Here is a 20,010-nt window from a genome sequence, read left to right as displayed (position 1 = left end):
AAAAAGAAATTAGAAACAGAACCAGTTAGGAGGTACCAGTTAAGAACCTGGGCGTTAGTTAGGCAGACAGACCTGCTCTGCTACTTGCTGACTATGAGGAAATGAATAAGTCAGTAAACACATTTATGTCTCAGTTTCCCATCTGCAAAGTGGGATAATCATCGTGCCTATTTTATAAGGTTGTTGTGTGGCTAAAAGAAATAATACATATGAAAGCATTTAACATAGTGCCAGGTCTACAATAACTACTCAACAAATGCTGGCAACTATTATTACCTTAGTACAAATCATTTCAAATGTGAGGTGATGAGGAACAAAGGCAACAGAAACTAAAAAGAAAGGATGATTTGAGTGATACTTCCATAGACTCATGAGAGTCTAGAAAAGACCCTAGGGAATTCTTCCAAAAACAAAATGACTCAGTTTAAATGCCAAGGATGAAGAAAAGCATGCAGCAAGATATCTCAAGAGGTTTTGACTGCAAAAGTATGCAAAGAGAAAGAGTTACCTGAATATTAGCAATATGCCAGGATATAAGCTACAATGAATTGAGTACATAACATGTGCCAAAGGGCTTCCCAGGTGGCTCAGTGGTAAGGAATCTACCTGCCAATGCAGGAGCTGCAGGAGATGTGGGTTCAATCCCCGGGTCAGGAAGATTCCCTGGAGGAGGAAATGGCAATCCACTCCAGTATTCTTGCCTAGAACTCATGGACAAAGGAGCCTAGCTGGCCACAGTCCATGGGGTCACAAAGTGTCGGACACAACTGAGCAGGCACACATGCAGCACACAACACACGCCAAACACTATACGAGATATTGATACAGTACTTCTAATCTCCAGAACAACTGCTAACAGTGTGTATTAATTCAATCCCACAGAAGAGACAATGGATGCTCACAGAGGTTACAAACACCAGCAAAGTAAGAAGCAAAGCTAGGTTTGGGACCCATACCATCTGTTTCCAAAGCCTGTGTTCTTTCTACTACATTCAGGCTGCATCCTCCTTTAATATCAATAAAAATTATATCATGTAGACCTATTTGTAATTATTTTTCTATATACTTTGTTAAATATGGTGACCATAAAGATGTCCAATATTTCCTATATTCTAAGAAAAATATAAAGCATGAAAAAAACAATGAGAATAAACTTTAAAAGCATTATCAAGTGAAGACTTACCATACTTCTAATGAAACATACTTGGATATACTATAAACTATAATATATTAAAATGAAAGCAATGACTAATCTTTTTCAATAAGAAGATGCAGAAAAAGTTGGCATGGCTTTTTTACATCATTTGATTATATAAACATTCGTTCCATACTACAATATCATTAAAAAGTGACACCTAGCTCATAAAAGAAATATCTTACAATACACACAGGAGAAGCATTTTATATAAGATGAATCCATCAAATGATCAGAGTTATAAAGAAAAATTCAACCACAGAAGCAGGATGCCCAATTTGCTAACAGTAAGGACCACATGGTGGCAGGTGACCTATTTCTCCAGTGTGTTTCTCAGCAGACATTTTCTTCAACCACAGGGCCAGTATGTTAGTTCTCCACCAGAATGTTACTTAATCTAAAATTTTACCAGGATGAAAATACCAAGTATGCCAAAAAAAGTAAGTTTCCTGAAACAACCTTTTCATCTGGCTCCAAAAATACTTTACTAGGTTGGCCATCAAACTATGTAGTCAAGTAACTACTAAACCAGTATTTCTCAGAGTGTAATCCAGAGACCACTGAGGGTCCCCAAGACCTTTCAGAGGGCCCAAGAGGGTCCAATGTTCACACTATTTTCATAGTGTTACTAAGACATTATTTGCCTTCTCTACTCTCATTCTTTCACAACCGTGTAGTGGAGTTTTCCAGAGGCTATGACCTGTGATATCTCAACAGACTGAATGCAGGAGCAGACATGGGAATTTATATGCCTTCTATTAAGCCATACATTAAAGATTAAAAGGCCTGACATTAAAAGTTATTTGCAAAAACATAAAATGATGCCACTCTTCTCACTTTTTTTGTTTGTTTTGGGGGAAATACAGCTATTTTCTCACTTTAAAGTTATGTTAACATGTAATGCTTTATTATTTCTAAATGAATTAAATACTTTTTAACTTCTCAGTTTTATTCTAATATACAGCAAATTTCAATAGATACAACCCACTTAAACAGAAACTCTTTGGGATCCTCAATAATTTTAAGAGTATAAAAGGGATTGTTGTTCTTTAATCATTAAGTTGTGTCCAACTCTTTGCAACCCCATGGACTGTAGCCCTCCAGGCTCCTCTGTCCATGGGATTTCCCAGGCAAGAACACTGGAGTGGGTTGCCATTTCCTTCTTCGGGAGATCTTCCCGACCCAGGGATCAAACCCAGGTCTCGTGCATTAGCAGGTGGATTCTTTACCACCGAGTCACCCAGGAAGCCCATAAAAGGGGTACTGAGATTTTAAAAAATGAGAACCACTTTTCCAGACCTTTCTATATTTATGTTTTGCCAAACAATTAAATTTTTTTAATTTTCTAGTTATCCCTGAAGAGACTGCTGCTGCCCTACAGATTCAGAAATTTGTTCTTAATAAGAAAAAAATAAGAACAAAAAAGTCTACAATCTTTAAAAGAATTGTATGTTAGTCTAAAAAAGAAATGATTTATTACATCTTCTTAAAATAAACACAATAACAAAGTCAAAACTGAAGTGCACTCTAACAGACCATTACCTATAAGCTTTTGGGGATGAGTTTATGATCAGTTGCGTACTGGTAATCTTCCAATAGCTCTTATCCCCTGGTGGGCCACTGGTTAAGAATACGCTTTGCAATGCAGGGGTCAATCAGTTCAATTCCTAGTCCAGGAGGATCCCACATGCCGCTAAGCAACTAAGCCCAAGCCCCCAAGTGCCCTGGTATCAAAACTACTGAAGCCCCACATGCCTAGAAGAGCAACAAGAGAAGCCACTGCAGCAAGAAGCCAGAGCACCACAACAAATAGTAGTTCCCACTTGCCATAACTAGAGTAAGCCTGCGCACAGCAACGAAGACCCATCATAGCCAAAAAATAAATAAATAAATAAATAAAACAAACAAACAAACAAGCAGGGCTCTTGGAAAGGACTATCCAGAAACTGTCCTGTTATGGAATAATCCTGATTTCCAAATCACAAGAGGACTAACCAAGATGCTTATAAGCATTTCTCTGTACCATAATATTAACATTTCTGAAATTAAAATGTTTCATACTCCATCTAAACAGTTTGGTATTTCCCAGTATTTCTGGGAAACACATAAAGATTAAGACATCAAAGTTTCATTTGGATCCAACCCTTACATTGTCAGTAAATTATAATAGATGTAGCAATCCAGCCAGTTATTAAAATCTTCAGGATACATGGTAATGGTAGTTTTTGAAAATACAGGTTGGAAAGAAAGACCTTTGAAAACTAGTTTTTGAGGCTGCTGAGAGCAATAATAGACAAAAATTTCACATTTACACTTCAGACTAAAATTAAAATGAAAGTCATATTTTAAAAACTGTAATATTGGATAGGGAATACGTGTAAATCTATGGCTGATTCATATCAATGTATGACAAAACCCACTGAAATGTTGTGAAGTAATTAGCCTCCAACTAATAAAAAAAATAAACTGTAATATTAATATTACAGTTAAGGACCCTAAGTCAATAACTGTAATTTGAAAGTTACTTAAACCAAGGCTACTACAATAGCCAAGAAATGAAGTGACTGAAGACCTTAAGTAGAAAAGCAGGTAAAGGCTGCTTTTAAGAAACAACATTCCTTAGGCATTCATTAATTCAACACATATTTATTAAATTGTCTACTACTTACAAGACTTTGACAAGCTAAGAAGCTAATAAACTGGTGGGAAGATAATTCCAAAGGGGGAAGTATACATAAATAAATGCAGAAGCTACTCTAGGCAGAATAAAAGAAGTTCTATCTGAGAAGTGCTAGAAGAGGGAGGGAAAGAAAGGAAGGCTATCTCCAAACAGGAGGGATGAGGGAACACACATTCTGGCAAAGAAGTCATCTAACCAGGACCCTTAACTGTATGAGATTTCAACCCAAAGTGAAAGGTACCCCAAGAAGAGGTAAAAGCACACAGTCAAGGAACAGCAAGTATAAAACAGCTTCCGCAGAACTTGTGATGGACTCCAGGAGGGGAAAAGACTGGAAAATTAGGTTGGAAGCAAAAATAAAGGGACTCATATGACAGGATAAGGAAGATGCAGCTTTTTTCAGTAGGCAAAGGAAAACTGCTGGAAGGTTTTTAAATCACTGGAAGGTTTCCCATTGGAAGATAAATCATTAAATGATACTTTAAGAATACTGTGGATTGGACAGAGTAGAAACAGGGGGAAAACAGTTAGTGTACTATCACACCAGTCCAGGAGCTTGATTTGGATCCTAGGATAGGAACTAGGAACTACGAAAGGATAGATACAACACATGCTGCAACCTCTTCACTAAAAATTTACTTAGTTTTAAACATCTCAAAACTTAATTTATCACACAAAACAAGGTTGTTCACATTATTTACATTAAAAACCATTCACTTCATAGGGAATATTTTAGCATACTCAAGTATGTTTCCTTTTCAAAAAGCTGTTAGAAATAACTAATTGTATTCTATTAATACATTAAGTCTACAAATGAGTAATGAAGAGCAGTATACGCATACTTTTAATATTCTGACTAGAATCTCAGTATGCAAAATTTCATTTAAGAATAAACATTCTAAACTCAAAAGTTCATTTCCATGGAATACACAAAGTTTGGATCAGAATTTTCTAAACAACCTTTCAAGACCCACGGCACTGCATAATGAAAACAGCTGACTTTTCTTAAAATCATTTTTGGACAATTCAACTCAACTCAGTCTATATTTCTACTAGGCCCATGTTTTTCAAATATTAGTGCCTTCTTCATTTTCTCCCCTCCTCCCCACTCACCTCTCCGCCCAACAAATTCCCTTTGTATGTCTGCAAGGCCAGATATTAAATGAACATAGTATGATTCTAAGGCAGTTTGAATATATAATTCTCACAGTAACAGAAATCTAGAATTATTAACCTTACTTTTTACAGGAGAGGAACCAATGATGTACTAAATTTCCATTTATGTGAATGACAAATGCATCTAATAGAAATGATGCTTTACCATTAAGGGGAAACAAAGAGGGAAATACACACAATAGATAGGTGGCAAATCTTACAAACTTTGCAAAATACAAAAAAAAGCTGTATCTGGATTGCAGTCATAATTATAAAAGCAAATAAAGAAGGCTCCAAAATGAAGGGAAAAGAAAAAAATTCTAAGTGATCATTAAGAGTGAAAAAGGTTGATTCAATATTAGTACTGGCTCTTAATATAACATCATTTAACACTATCACTCGATGACTAATTGAAAAAAAACACAAAGAGGAGAATTCACTGTTCACAAGGACACAGGAAATAATTTCTACATACATCCTGTAAGACAGTTATACTTCATTACACTTTCATGGGTTCAGATCTTTTCAAAGGTTTCCAAAAACATACAGTCTTATGATAACTGAGATTCCCCAGTGACACAATTTATTCTGTAGGCTTAGCTATAACACATTTTTAAAAGACATAACGAGTTCATCCTTAACAAAAATAGTCACAAAGGCCCTCTACTTATTCAAAATCATTACATAAAGCACTGTCTATAATTGCAAACAGGATTTGAAAATCTGACAGCTGATAATCAGGACATAGACTTAAAAGAAAAAAAATTACCCAACTTTTCCATTTTTCCTTCCTTTTCTTTTCCTACCATATACACAAAATGTCTGTAAGGATCTCAGACAAAGCTCTAAAGTAAAAATACAGTGTATGTATACTTTACATTATGGGCACTCAAACCTATCACATGTTATGTACACATCACATATATTCACACAAAAAAAGGTTCTTCCTCTTTTTACGCTAAGAACCGAAGTTACATTAAATACTATCCCATAAATTAAGTTAAATCACCATAAATTAAAGAGTAATAAAACAGTGCACGCTAATCTCTCTGAGCGACTATATTCTGAAAAGAAAAACCTCAGACTAAGGCCATGACTGAATAAAAAGCCCAGCCCCTGAAAATCACTAACCGGCATTCGGTTTCCACGAGAGAAAAGGGGGTCTTTAAAACGAATAATCACATAGGCAAGCCCAGTTTCAGAAGTTAACGAAGGTAAAACACAGCGAACCAAACGTACTAAATGACAAGCTTTAAAGAATTCCCCTAAAGGGAAAGACTGACTTTAAGCCTGGGATATAAAGCATCCTTTGCAGGTAGAATCTTTAATTAAACAGGGGGGGGAAAGGGGGGGGGGGGGGAGGGTACGACGAAAACCTGAACGACAAGCAAAGGCAAAGTAAAAGAAACGGGTCCTTCCTCCCACCCCCACCACCCCAGCCCCCACCCGCACTCTCACAGGACAATAGGATCGGGGTCCTAACTGCAAACTTTAAACGTGTAAACCAGAAGCAGTTTTTACTGCAGCTCTAACTGCAAATCAGCTCCTCATCCCGAACCTAGAGCACCCAAGAATACTTCTGCCCGGAAAACATCACCGAGGTCTTGTTAAACACAAATCAGACCCATCACAAGATTCTTTTTTTCTCCCAAGTACCTGGAGGATCCATTTCAATATAAAATATCAGTTCTGTCGAATAGGGCATCATCACCTCCCTCCAGTCTGCGTCATCGCGGTCCATACTCCACACCGTATTGTACATCGCGCTGTCAGGGGCAGGTCGTCAGAAAATATATAGAAAGCATATATATTCTTTATCTGCTATTTAAAAATCTAAAAATATATATCTGTAAAAGTCCCACTGGAAAATGTACTTCGGGGTTTCCAACGGCCGGTACAAGTCCAGCCAACTACTAGGATGAGGACGGGGTCCTTCTGCCCTCTCCTCCGGCATCAAACAAAATGCCCCCGGAATGTTCAATCTACGGGCTTTTCTCCTCGAAGGGATACAGAGAGGCTTGGGGGGGGGGGGGGGGGGGGGGGGGGGGCGAGGGCAGAGGTGTAAAAAGCGGCTTTCCAAAAATCCCTTCTACACAGTCGTTCTGCAAAGAGAAAAGCTCCTATCGCCTTCAAATCTTTCCGCGGAAGCCACTTTCGTGTCCTTCGAGAGGGAGAATGGAGAGCGGGGAAAAAAGAACGCGTTGCAAGAAAGGTGGGGAAGTGACAAAGGAAAGAATAAAAAGGGGGTTGGGTATCGCGTTCAAGTTTCGGGGTCCCACTGGTCTGCGAGGAGAGATCCCCTCAGGGGCCGGGACCCGGGCTTCGTTCCGTTCGGACTCGGAACCGAAGCTGCCGCAGCCTCGGGATGGGGTCCTGTTCCAGAGTCCAGTTAGCTCTGCTTGGCCGGACGCTCCCGCCGGGCTGTAAGCGAGCCCGCTAGCGCCTGATCCCCTCACGCTCTGCCCTGACTCCAGCCACTAGAGTTTCATTTTAACGGCGCGGAGGGGGACACCCTCCCCCGCCCCCAAGCTCCCCCGCTGAGGCGCCACCCAACCAGGCCGAGCAGGGGGGACGGCCAACATCGCCAGTGCCCCTTCCACTCTATCCCGCCTCGAAGTGTTGGGGTTTCTGTCAGCTGCCTGAGACGGTGTGGGTAAAACTGTCCTCTGCCTCAGTTATCAATTCTCCCTATCGCTCCCTAGGCCTCGGCTCCTTAACCCACCAACCTCTCTCCCCCCCTCAGCCTCAATCAGAATGGTAGGGCCCGGGCGCTGGCTGCTCGCCAGGAGTCAGTGCCTGGAGCACGCGAGCCGGGCCGGGAGGGAGAGGCGGGCAGGGAGGAGAGGAGGGGGAAGAGAGAGTGAGGTGGATGGTGATTGGCTGAGCCGGGTTGCCGGAGCCCGGAGCCTGCGTCTTTTGTCTGCCTTGCTCCAGCCAAGGAGCGGGAGACGACTGCGCGCCCCAAGTGGGCCAATCAGGAGCCAGCCGGCGCCGGCCGGTGTGGCGGCGATTGGTCGGAGCCTAGTTACTAAGCGGGACAAAGGCAGAAGGGGGAAAGAAAAGAAGAGGAGGAAAAAAAAGAAAGAAAGCAAGCGCAAACGGCGGTTACTGACAGGCTGGGCGAGCGCTCGGGGGCTCAAGCTGCCCGGAGACAGGCGGGGCTCCCGCTGAGGCTCGGTCCGCTCGGACGAGTAGAAGAGGGGGAGGACGGGCTGGCGCGAGACACCTCTGCCCGGAGACTGGCCGCGGGGGAGGGGAGCGGACCGAGAAGGGAGCGTGCTGTCACTTGGCGGGACGCGCGGTCTTCTGGCCCTTAGGGTATCCCCGGGCAGAGTTCTTCCCCCCCGGACCTCTTCCCCTTGCTGGGACAGCCCGCCCCACCTCACCCACCCCCCATGATAAGTTGTCAGATAAAGCAAAGGTCTCTAAAGCCAGTTGCTGGACCGTTATTGCTCAGCGAGAGGACATGCCCGTGGGCCCCGTGCAGCAGTCCCGGCCGCTACCTGACCTCTGCCTCGATTTCTTCCCTTGAGCAGTGAGGCACTTCTTAAGGAGGCATTTCGCAGTTCCTCTGTGCTTTCCACATCAGGACTTTTGAACCCAGGGGGAACTCGCCACACCTGAAATAAATAGTGGAGCGCCACAGCAGGCCCCTCAACTCGAGTGCTCGAGCCAGGGGGAAAAAAAAAAAGCATTGCAATTACAGCGCGTGTGTGAGTTTCGAAATAAATCACAGGTGGGATCTCTCGCCAAAAGGGCTCTATTCTGTTCCCCCCGAACAGACCCTCTTCCACGTATACCCAGTCCCTCCCCCATTCTTAAAGTATGAAATGCTGAATATTTTCACGCATTTCAGAAACTGCTAATTAACTTGCTGGGGGGTGGGGGGTACAGTAGCATCTCTTGAAGGTTGTGCCTGGAATTGCCGTTCTTCATACTCTGCAATACAGTCAGGAGGCCAAAAACTGCTCCATTTCCTCTTTACACAGGAATAACAAAGCCCATTGTGTTTGGGTTGACAACCTGATTTAAGCCCTAGCAAAAACTACCGTGAGTGGCTCTGCTATATTGACATGCCTGTGGGAAAGTTGCCACGTTTCACCCTCAACCTCCTCAAGTGGTTCTGCCTTCCTTAAAGTTGCTCTGACTGTGAGTTGAGACAGTTCCTGGGAGCAGACAGTCAAAATGTGTATGGACTGTGGATAAAGTCACTGGTTGAAAAGAGCCAGAAAGAAGGAATGGACCGGACTGTGCTGAAAAAACACATCAGGATTCTTAATAGACTTACTTTCTTACATTTCTGAAATTCAAATGTGATTCAGGAGGCAAATCTACCTGGGACAGGGCACATTAATTTGAATGTTCTGGACCATTTATCAGATAGAAAATGCTGGAAGATCAACTCCCAATTTGTGGCTGGCTTCCCAGCAGACTCTTTACTTCACGGTATCTGGGAGCCAGAAGTATTCACATTTGATAACTCAAAAAGCAGAGCGATCAGTCAGGGCAAGTTGGTTTATTTTTGTTCAGGGGTGTCCCTGTGCATTCCCAAACAAAATGAAGGTGAAGAGAGGAAGTGTGGAAAAGATAATGTCTTTCAGATTTCCATAATCGCTTTTGCGTGGACCACTTCTCATGGTTTGGTGGTGGGGGTTCAATTTCCAATACACAGAACAATCACCCAGGCCCTCCCCACAACTAAGGCTTTGGCAGATGTAGTAAAGAAGCAGGAAAGTGTATAATGTGTGCTGCAAACTGACACACACAGTAAAGCTGTGTGATTCAACCTTGCCACCTAAGATCATATGACCCAGCTGTCCAACAAATAAACCTTTGAATAGGAGGCCTCTGAAGAATAACAGTGATGCAAGAGGTAAGGATGAATCAAGGGGAAGCACACTTCTTTCAGATGGACTTGAACCAGTGCCCTGCCATGGTGGGACGCGCCTGTCATATGATGCTGGCTTTACTTTCCTTCAATTGAGAAATAGAAGTGAGGTTCTGACTACTTGTCACCAAACTGCCTCAGGCTTTTTGGCAAATGTTAGCTCTGGTGCCCTGGACCATTTCCATCCTGGAGAATTATATTTGGCCTGGGTGTGGATTAAATTCAGCTCTAAGAGCTCAAACTCCTGGGTCACTGCTGGCTACTTTGAGAACTGATTTTTTCCCCTTTGCCTCCCTCCTTTCTCTTTTAAATTTAAAATAATCTTAGGTAAATCACAAAATCTGCCTTGGAGATTACCTTCAGATTTATGCAAGCTACTTAGTTTATTGTGAAACACTATGAAAATGAAAAAAAAAAATGCCTCTTACATACTTAGAATTAATAGTACCTTTCTGTGATTCCAAATGGACCAGGTGTCCTTCACGTTTCACCCTGGTCTGGTCTTGCTGTGAAACAGTTCTAATATGCACAGTTTCCCCTCTGTATTTCAGAGATGGATGAAATATGTCTTCTGTGCACTGAATATAGGCTATGATCTCAGAGCTCTCTGTGCCAGCAGAATCAGCCTGGAACTCAGCCAAAAGTTCTTCGTGATTAAAGGTGCCATCTGAGCACACAATATTTTTTTTTTAAGTCTTGCAAAATGGAAACATACTTTTATTATTTTTTTAAGGTCACTGGCTTTAACACAGAACTGGCTTTAGCCTTTGGGGAAGGATCACTGGACTCAATTCCCCTCTTTTTCTTCCTTTCTTATTATCTTCCCTTGACCACGTGTCTTCTGATAAGGCCAAGTCCATGCAGCTAAATAAACTCAATAAATGGAATTCCAAGAAAACTCTACGAATTATCAGTTGCAGATTTCAGGACCTCCCCAGCCACATGCCTTGTAAGTTAGGGATATATCAAGTTTTTGTGGAAAATTTTGCCTTTAAAATGTAAAAAAAAGCAGTACTAGTGGCTCTTCTAGAAGGACATCTTCACTGGGGATTGATCATTATCTCTTGAGTGCCTAAAATCTTGTCTTTCCTTTTTTTTTTGTTTTTTCAGAATGATACTCCTTTTATTTGGCATTTGTAATTTTTTATCTCTCCTCTACATCTTTCTTGAAACTTGGGGAAAGGGTTAATCCTATCAACCCAAGGCAGTGAGAAATTATGACATGAGATGAATGAGTGATTTTCATAGAAGTGGCATTTCACCAGATGCTGCTCAATTCCTGGGTTTATAGGTCTCTATTTGAGGGCTTCTTCAGACTCAACATAGGATATAGATCTTCTCCCCACTTTGGGTTCTTTATCAGCTTTGGGGATCACCCAAAAACAGCAGGTCTCTCTCTAGCCTAACATGCTTGCCTCTTTTTGGTGTCTACCCTACTAGCAACACAATGTCCACCTGGATGGTGTGTTATGCTGCTGCTGCAAACTTCCCCTCCATCAAGGCAACAGCTTTCAGCTCAGCTCTCACCAGGAGAGAGAGCAAATGAAATCCAAATGACAAGAACAATAGTCCAGGCTGCTTCACCAGGGCAGAGCACAAACAGGGCAGGCAGCTGGTGAGCTGTGTTATCTTATTTAATCTCCATAACCCTGAGAAGGGCTGTATTTTTATTTTCATTGTGTGTGTGTGTGTCTGTGTTAGTTGCTCAGTTGTGACCGACTCTTTGCAACCCCATGAACTGTAGCCCGCCAGGCTCCTCTGTCCTTGGGGATTCTCTAGGCAGGAATACTGGAGTGGGTTGCCATTCCCTTCTCCAGGGGATCTTCCCAACCAAGGGATCAAACCTGGGTCTCTCCCATGGCAGGCAGATTCTTTACTGCCTGTGCTACGAGGGAAGCCCCGGTTTCATTTTACAGATGAGGAAATTGAGACCCAGAGCAGTAAGGAGACTGGTTCAAAGTCACACAGCCAGTAGCAGACCGAGGATTAGAGCCCCAGGTCCCGACAACCATCTCAATGCCTTTCTCACTACATCACACAGCTTCTTTCTCCCCTTCATTCACTTAGCAAATGTTTACTGGTGCTTCTAAACACTGGGGATAAAAAAATGAATAAGACAAAGTGTCTAACATTGAGTCCAGATTCCTCAGAGGAGAAGTCCAGTTATATACCAGTAATTATAGAATTACACTATAATACAGAAACTGACCAAGTATTCTATGAGCCCCCAAAACAGTGATGATCTCTGCCCACATGCAGCTGAGTAAAGGTTTCCTAGAGGAGGTGAAATTTAGCCTGCTCTAAACTTACATGGCGGAGAAGGCAATGGCACCCCACTCCAGTACTCTTGCCTGGAAAATCCCATGGGCAGAGGAGCCTGGTGGGCTGCAGTCCATGGGGTCGCGAAGAGTCGGACACGGCTGAAGCGACTTCGCAGCAGCAGCAGCGGCAGCAAACTTACATGGTCTCTTTACTTCTCAGTTTGTCAGATCCATTTGATTAGCTCAAAACCAGAAAAAGTTTCATTGAAATCCGACCCAAAGATCAGATCACCAGTCTCATTATTTTTAATTGGACTGCAATAGCCCTCATAATCTCCCTGCCTTGCTTCTTCTGATTCATATTCTACAAAGTTAGAATGATGGCTCTAGATAAAAAATCTGGACATGTCACTAACTTGCAGAAACTGCCCAGTGCCCTCAGGATACAGTTTCGGTTTCTTAGCCTGGCATTGAAGGCTTTGGTGGTCTAACCCCTGCCTACCCCTCCAGTCTTCTCATACATTTCTTCCCGTCCCTCCTAAGAACTAGCTATATTGAAATACTGCGGTTCTCAGAACAGTAGGAAATTTCTCCTCCATATAACACCCTCCACTTCAAAGTGGCCAACTCCCACTTCGGTGCATCTGATCTCGAAGATTGTGCTCACTCAGTCCCCTGCACTGGCCGCGGTGCAGCCCTTAGCAGACCACATTCAGAGTGCCTGTTTCTGTGTCTAACTCTCCCCTCCGGCTCTTGGAGTTCCTCAGGGGTGGAGAGCATGTCCTCAAACCATCAGTGCCCTGCATCTGGCCTGGTGCACAGTGGGTAACCAGTGAATGCTCTTTGAGGGAATAAACGAAAATCACAAGAAGAAACGAAACCCTCCAAGAAGGTTCTGGGGCAGTCTAAGTTCAAGTTAGCCTCATAATCTTTTCTGTAGTTCCTCAATTGATTCTCATTTATTTAAAAGGACAAAAAGAAAATTTTTTAAATTGTACAGTTTTTGGTTACAAAAGTGCAAGGGGCAGACGGTGACGCCCTGCTGGGTGCCTCTAGGGTCTTCACTGCAGACACTCCGTTCCACTGCCTTTTTATTTTATCAGCTGTGAATTGTTTGCAAAATTCCAAGCAGCTTGTAGGAAATTCAGAAAAACTCAGCAGCAAGAAGAGAAGCTGGTTTCATTTTCCAGTCCAGCTCATTTCTGAAATGTAACACCATATAGGGCTTTAAATACACTCACTTTCTGTGGTCATTATTTCAATAGTTTGAAACAATTTGTAGTTCATGTCTGCTTTCTGGAATGTGCAATAATCTCCCTGTAATTCTAGGGTCTCAATCTGAAAACTATCAGATATTTCACTATTAGAGGGCAAAATCAGTCCAGTTCCCATATTGGACAATTTTGTTTTAAAAAAAAAAGCAAAAAACTAATAGCATTTTTCACTGATTCTGTGAATCACCTCACCTCTATGAACAATAAAATCACCAACAGGTTTTAGAAATATTTTATAAAATATATGTATTTTTTAAAAAAAAGTCTTTTTGCAGCCTCCCCAGACACCTCTAGGGCTTCTCTGGTGGCTCAGATGGTTAAGAATCTGCCCACAATGCGGGAGACCCGGATTCGATCCCTGGGTTGGGATGATACCCTGGAGAAGGAAGTGGCAAACCACTCCAGTATTCTTGCCTGGAGAATCCCATTGACAGAGGTCGCAAAAAGTCGGACTTGATTGAGTAACTAACACATACACACACAGACACTTCTGCATGGGCATCTTGGGAAACCTGGGAAAATGATGCAACCTCTAGAGCTTAAAGATCATTATTTGAGTAAGAAAAATACAAGCATGGAATGTAAAAGGCCTGGTCATATGTGTGTTCAGATCTAAGAATTTTATTGAAAAATGATACACTCATAATGACTTTCTTTTAATTCAGGGGTAGAAACTACCTTGTATTCTGCTCATTTTATGCTTCTTGCAAAGGAATTAGTCTACACAGATCACTATTATTCCCCAAGCTTCATCCAGGATCCTGTTTCTCCCTCTCTCAGTACCAATGTGTGAAATTCTAAATTATGCAATCTTGTTCAGTCACTAAGTTGTGTGCAACTCTTTGTGACCTCATGGACTGCAGCATGCCAGGCTTTCCTGTCCTTCACCATCTCCCCAAGTTTATTCGAACTCATGTCCATTGAGTTGGTGCTGCCATCCAACCATCTCATCCTCTGTCATCCCCTCCTCCTCCTGCCTTCAATCTTTCCCAGAATCAGGGTCTTTTCCAATGAGTCAGTTCTTTGCATTAGGTGGCCAAAGTACTGCAGCTTCAGCATCTGTCCTTCCAATGAATATTCAGGACTGGTTTCCTTTAGGATGGACTGGTTGAATTTCCTTGCTGTCCAAGAGTCTTCTCCAACACCACACTTCAAAAACAACAATTCTTCAGCCCTCAGCCTTCTTTATGGTCCAACTCTCATTTCCCTAAATGACTACTGGAAAAACCATAGCTTTGACTAGAGGGACTTTTGTTTGCAAAGTGATGTCTCTGCTTTTCAATATACTGTCTAGTTTTGTCATAGCTTTTCTTCCAAGGAGCAAACATCTTTTAATTTCATGGCTGCAATCACCATCTGCAGTGATTTTGGAGTCCAGGAAAAAAAAGTCTGCCACTGTTTTCTTCGTTTCCCCATCTATTTGCCATGAAGTGATGGGACTGGATGCCATTATCTGATTTTTCTGAATGTTGGGTTTTAAGCCAGCTTTTTCACTCTCCTCTTTCGCCTTCATCAAGAGGCTCTTAAAAAAAAAAAAAAAGGCTCTTTAATTCCTCTTTGCTTTCTGCCATAAGGGTGGTGTCATATGTGTATCTGAGGTTATTGATATTTCTCCCTGCAATCTTGATTCCAGCTTGTGCTTCATCCAGCCCAACAATTCACATGATGTACTCTGCATAGAAGTTAAATAAGCTGGGTGACAATATACAGCCTTGATGTACTCTTACCCAGTTTTGAACCAATCTGTTGTTCCATGTCTGGTTCTAACTTGCTTCTTGACCTGCATACAGGTTTCACAGGAGGCAGCTAAGGTGGTCTGTTATTACCATCTCCTTAAGAATGTTCCAGTTTGTTGTGATCCACACAGTCAAAGGCTTAAGTGTAGTCAATGAAGCAGAAGTAGATGTTTTTCTGGGATTCTCTTGCTTTTTCTATGATCTAATGTATGTTGGCAATTTGATCTCTGGTTCCTCTGCCTTTTCTAAATCCAGTTTGTACATCTGGAAGTTCTCAGTTCACATATGTTTGAAGTCTAGCTTGAAGGATTTTGAGCATGTGAACTTGCTAGCAGGTGAACTGATTGCAATTGTGTGTTTGAACATTCTTTAGCATTGTCCTTCTTTGGGATTGGAATGAAAACTGACTTTTTCCAGTCCTGCGGCACCTGCTTAGTTTTCCAAATTTGCTAGCATATTGAGTGCAGCACTTTAACAGGATTTGAAATAGCTCAGCTGAAATTCCATTGCTTCCACTAGCTTTCTTAATAGTAATGCTTCCTGAGACCCACTTGACTTCACACTCTGGGATGTCTGGCTCTAGGTTAGTGAACAAACCATCATGGTTATCCAGGTCATTAAGACCTTAGAGTTAAGTGTGTGGGCTAAGTCACTTCAGTCATGCTCTGGCTCTTTGCAACCCTATGGACTGGGGCCCACCAGGCTCCTCTGTCCATGGGATTCTTCAGGTAAAAATACTGGAATGGTTGCCATGCCCTCCTCTGGGGATTTTCCCAACTCAGGGATTGAACACCTATCTGTTACAGCTCTTGCATTGGCAGATGAGTTCTTTACCACTAGGACCACCTGGGAAGTAAAGGCACCTAAGGTCCTGGGAATAGAAGTAAAAGCACCTTAGATATTCCCAGTATAAGGAACTGGGAGTTCAAAAGCAATATATTTTCATATATGACCAAGAAAAAAAAGAAAACATAATCATGAAACCATTTGGATGTTGTTTTAGAGGCTGTGAAGAGCTCCAGTACTATAGTCCTTCATTGTTCGGTGCAGAAAAGAAGTCAGAGAGAGGCAAAGTGACAGATAAGTGATTTATTAGAATAGGATGCTTGTGAGGCATATAAGTAGACAGGCATTGGGGTGCCATGCCCCCAAAACTTACTGGGCTATAGTTTTATAATCAAAGGAGCAGCGGGGAGAAAGAGAAGAACTCCATTGTCTTTCTTGAGTAGACATCATGCTTTCATCATCAGCTTCTCCTCCAGGTTGGGCAGGGGAGTTTTTTTGTCCCTATGTGGTCAAGCTAGGTCCACAAGTTATTGTTTTTTATGTGTGCAGAGAGCATATCCTAGGGATCATTAACTTACTGAGCTCACTGGGCAAGATGTAAGGCTCATGCCACCATTGTTTTATTGTTTGGGAGCGTTCTTGTGCTTCTGCTGGATGGTTGGTGCTTCTGTTGGTTGGTTGCTAAGTAAGCCTACTTGGTTTTGTGGTTAAGCAAACCTGCTCTCTTGATTAATTGTTAACTTATAGGGGTCTCCCATATTTTTTCTACTTACAATCCTCTAGTGAGATTTACTAGTTAATCACCTAATTTGCCCCTTTATTCTGTTGATATCATTGCCCCCTTCAGGTGTTTACCCTTTTATGCTTAAAATAGGGTAAGGGGCAATGATCAATCGTTACTTCCAGCTGAGATGAGGAATATGCCTGCCTAGGGAAGGATTAAAGCACCTAGCTGACTGTCCCTTCTATACTGGGAGAATTTCAAGTCAATGTCACTCTGGTTAGCATCATCCTTTTCGCCCTCTTAGATGTAAAACATTGGAGGATGAGTCCACAAAAAAGATATAAATGAAAAGAAATACAGCAGTAAGCACTAGAAAAGTTGTTAAAGGAGATTATATCCATGATTTTGAAGATCTAAACCATTTCCCCCATCACTTAAGGCCTCAATTTGTTTGTTTTTGGTTAGCCTCAAAATCTCAGTGTTTTATATTAATATCTTAGGGTCTGTGGAGTCTTTTATTTCAGTTATAGATTTAATCTGTTTTAAAAAATTTTTTGTTAATATCCTCTGGTGATAAGGGTAGCTTCCTTGTCCCTCGAGACACAAAGTGGCCCCAATCTAGTTAATAAGTCCCTTTCATTAAAGAAATAGGACAATCAGGCACAAACAGAAAGGAATAAAGAAACAACCAGCTATTGATGTGGCACAAAAGGGGTCCCAGGAAAGTGTGCCCTTGTCTCTTTCTTGATACTCCCATTACATATTTCTTATAGTTGTTAAGGTTTCCAGTACTTTGGGTTAAGACCAAGAAGGCTGGACCAGTGTCTATGAGAAATTTATCAAGTGGCTCACCCCTTCAGTGTCCACATGAGGCTCGGCATTAGTTATGTAGATGGCCCCACTAGGCAGAGCCACTTTTGGCCTTGAGCCTCATTAGTATTTTGATTGTGAAACCATTAAAGGCTGAGGGGCTCCCATTGCTCTCTGGCATCTGGGGCATTCCCTCTGTCAATGTCCTGGCTATTTGTAAAGGGCACATTGATCACAGTATTTCCTCCAGCGTCCTTTCTGTCCACACAGGGCCGGCTGATTTTGTCTGGGTACCCATGAGCCTTGTGGTCTACCACAGCCAAATGGGCCTGGAAAAGCCAGCCTCCCCTTTGGTGGTCTCTGAGTAGAGAAAGCCATTGTCATCATTTGAGCCTTTCATTTATCCCTCTGGATGCATTCAGCCTTTTTGGCCATATCTGCATTATTGAAAACTAAATAAGCCCATTGGAGCAAATCACTCTTAGGGGGTCTGAGGACCCGCAGTTGTTTTTTGAATTTTGCACCTGATGTCTAGGGCAGACTGAGCTGTGAATGAAATGCATAGCTGAAAGGGCATGTCCCTTGGCAGATTAGGGATCATTTGTATACTTTTTAAAAGCTTCCTTTAATCTCTCTTGAAAAACATAGGATTTTCATCTGGTCCCTGTTGGACTTTTTTCACGTTTTCATGATTGATCTTTCACTGTAAGTTTTTATACCTGCTGTTAAACAATCATATAGTCCCATCTATCCCTATCAATAAAATTTGTCTGGTGATTCCATTGTGGATTTGCCTCAAGGACAGCATTATTCCCCATCAGGTGTGCTCTGGGGCTTGGGCTGCCATTTGGTTCGCACGGGCTCTGGCGTAATACCCTTGACTGTAGCCTTGGCTCCCACCTTTGAGATAGCCCTTGTTGGAGCAGCTATTTTTATGGATATAGCAGCTTTCACTGGAGCAATAGCTACCTATCCAAAAGTTTCTTTCCCATGTCAAAATCTACGATGTAATTTAATCAAGATTTATATTTACAACTTTAGATGTTATCTCTTCCAAAGTAGTCTCCCAATCAGGTGTCAATGCCTGAGAACCTGATACAAAGGAATAGGACAGAAGGTGCCCCAGTGGTGGTGACAGTGAGTGAGAACTGGTCTGGCTGCAAACTGGAAATAAAGGGTTAGCACTTGTAAGAGTTGAAGGGAGAGGAAGACTGACATCAGGGCTCAGGAAGTCCTCCATGGGGCACTTTTAGTAATTTAGGGGAAAGTACCTTAAGTCTTGGAAGTTGATTCCCTTTAGTTTTCTTGGGCATGATATACTGAAGAACACCTGATCAGAGGCCTTTTATCTAGGTAGAACACAGTCCTTTAAATGATTTCTTTTTCTAACATATAAGTTCCATGATTATAAGTTACAAGCATTTAGTCTTTATCCAAAGATAGATTACAGTGATCAGCTTCAGTAACAAGCTTAAAATACCTTCTTAATAACTCAGTTAAGCTTTATAATAATATAACAACATAGAGCTCTTTGAAAATTGTTTTAGACAGTAGATATGGACCTCAAGTAGTAAAACTAAAATGTATTATCTATTAAAACATAACTTTTTTCTCTAAAATTATTATGAAAGTGAAAGTGGCTCAGGCGTGTCCAACTCTTTTCGACCCCGTGGACAGTAACCCGCCAGGTTCCTCTGTTCATGGAATTCTCCAGGCAAGAATACTGGAGTGGGTAGTCATTCCCTTCTCCAGAGGATGTTCCCAACCCAGGGATCGAACCCAGGTCTTCCACATTGCAGGTGGCTTCTTTTTTTTTTTTTCATTTATTTTTATTAGTTGGAGGCTAATTACTTTACAATATTGTAGTGGTTTTTGTCATACATTGACTTGAATTAGGCATGGATTTACATGTATTCCCCATCCCGATCCCCCCTCCTACCTCCCTCTCTACCTGCTCCCTCTGGGTCTTCCGAGTGCACCAGGCCCGAGCATTTGTCTCATGCATCCAACCTGGGCTGGTGATCTGTTTCACCCTAGATAAGATACGTGTTTCAATGCTGTTCTCTTGAAACATCCCACCCTCGCCTTCTCCCACAGAGTCCAAAAGTCTGTTCTGTACATTTGTGTCTCTTTTTCTGTTTTGCATATAGGGTTATCGTTACCATCTTTCTAAATTCCATATATATGTGTTAGTATACTGTAATGGTCTTTATCTTTCTGGCTTACTTCACTCTGTATAATGGGCTCCAGTTTCATCCATCTCATTAGAACTGATTCAAATGAATTCTTTTTAATGGCTGAGTAATATTCCATGGTGTATATGTACCACAGCTTTCTTATCCATTCATCTGCTGATGGGCATCTAGGTTGCTTCCATGTCCTGGCTATTATAAACAGTGCTGTGATGAACATTGGGGTGCACGTGTCTCTTTCAGATCTGGTTTCCTCAGTGTGTATGCCCAGGAGTGGGATTGCTGGGTCATATGGCAGTTCTGCAGGTG

At 42.0% G+C, this 20,010-nt stretch overlaps 1 protein-coding gene across 3 annotated transcripts in view; it reads right to left on the bottom strand.

Annotated features, from left to right (window-relative positions):
- PIK3R3 (phosphoinositide-3-kinase regulatory subunit 3) overlaps nt 1-7,538 on the bottom strand; it is a 96,762-nt gene extending 89,224 nt beyond the window's left edge. For 2 of the 3 annotated variants that reach the window (XM_043461473.1, XM_043461474.1), the window contains exon 1: nt 6,687-7,538. In XM_043461473.1, the coding sequence (XP_043317408.1) occupies nt 6,687-6,792 (106 nt within the window). In that variant the 5' untranslated portion in view covers nt 6,793-7,538. The remainder of the gene's footprint in view (nt 1-6,686) is intronic. The other variant, XM_043461475.1, reaches the window with a different exon arrangement.
- Between the last annotated feature and the right edge of the window lie 12,472 nt (nt 7,539-20,010).

This window comes from Cervus canadensis, chromosome 2 (assembly GCF_019320065.1).
Source record: "Cervus canadensis isolate Bull #8, Minnesota chromosome 2, ASM1932006v1, whole genome shotgun sequence".
In the NCBI taxonomy this organism is placed as follows: Eukaryota; Metazoa; Chordata; class Mammalia; order Artiodactyla; family Cervidae; genus Cervus; species Cervus canadensis.
Note: the sequence above shows the minus strand (reverse complement) of the source record. Positions and strands in the feature narration are given on the sequence as shown.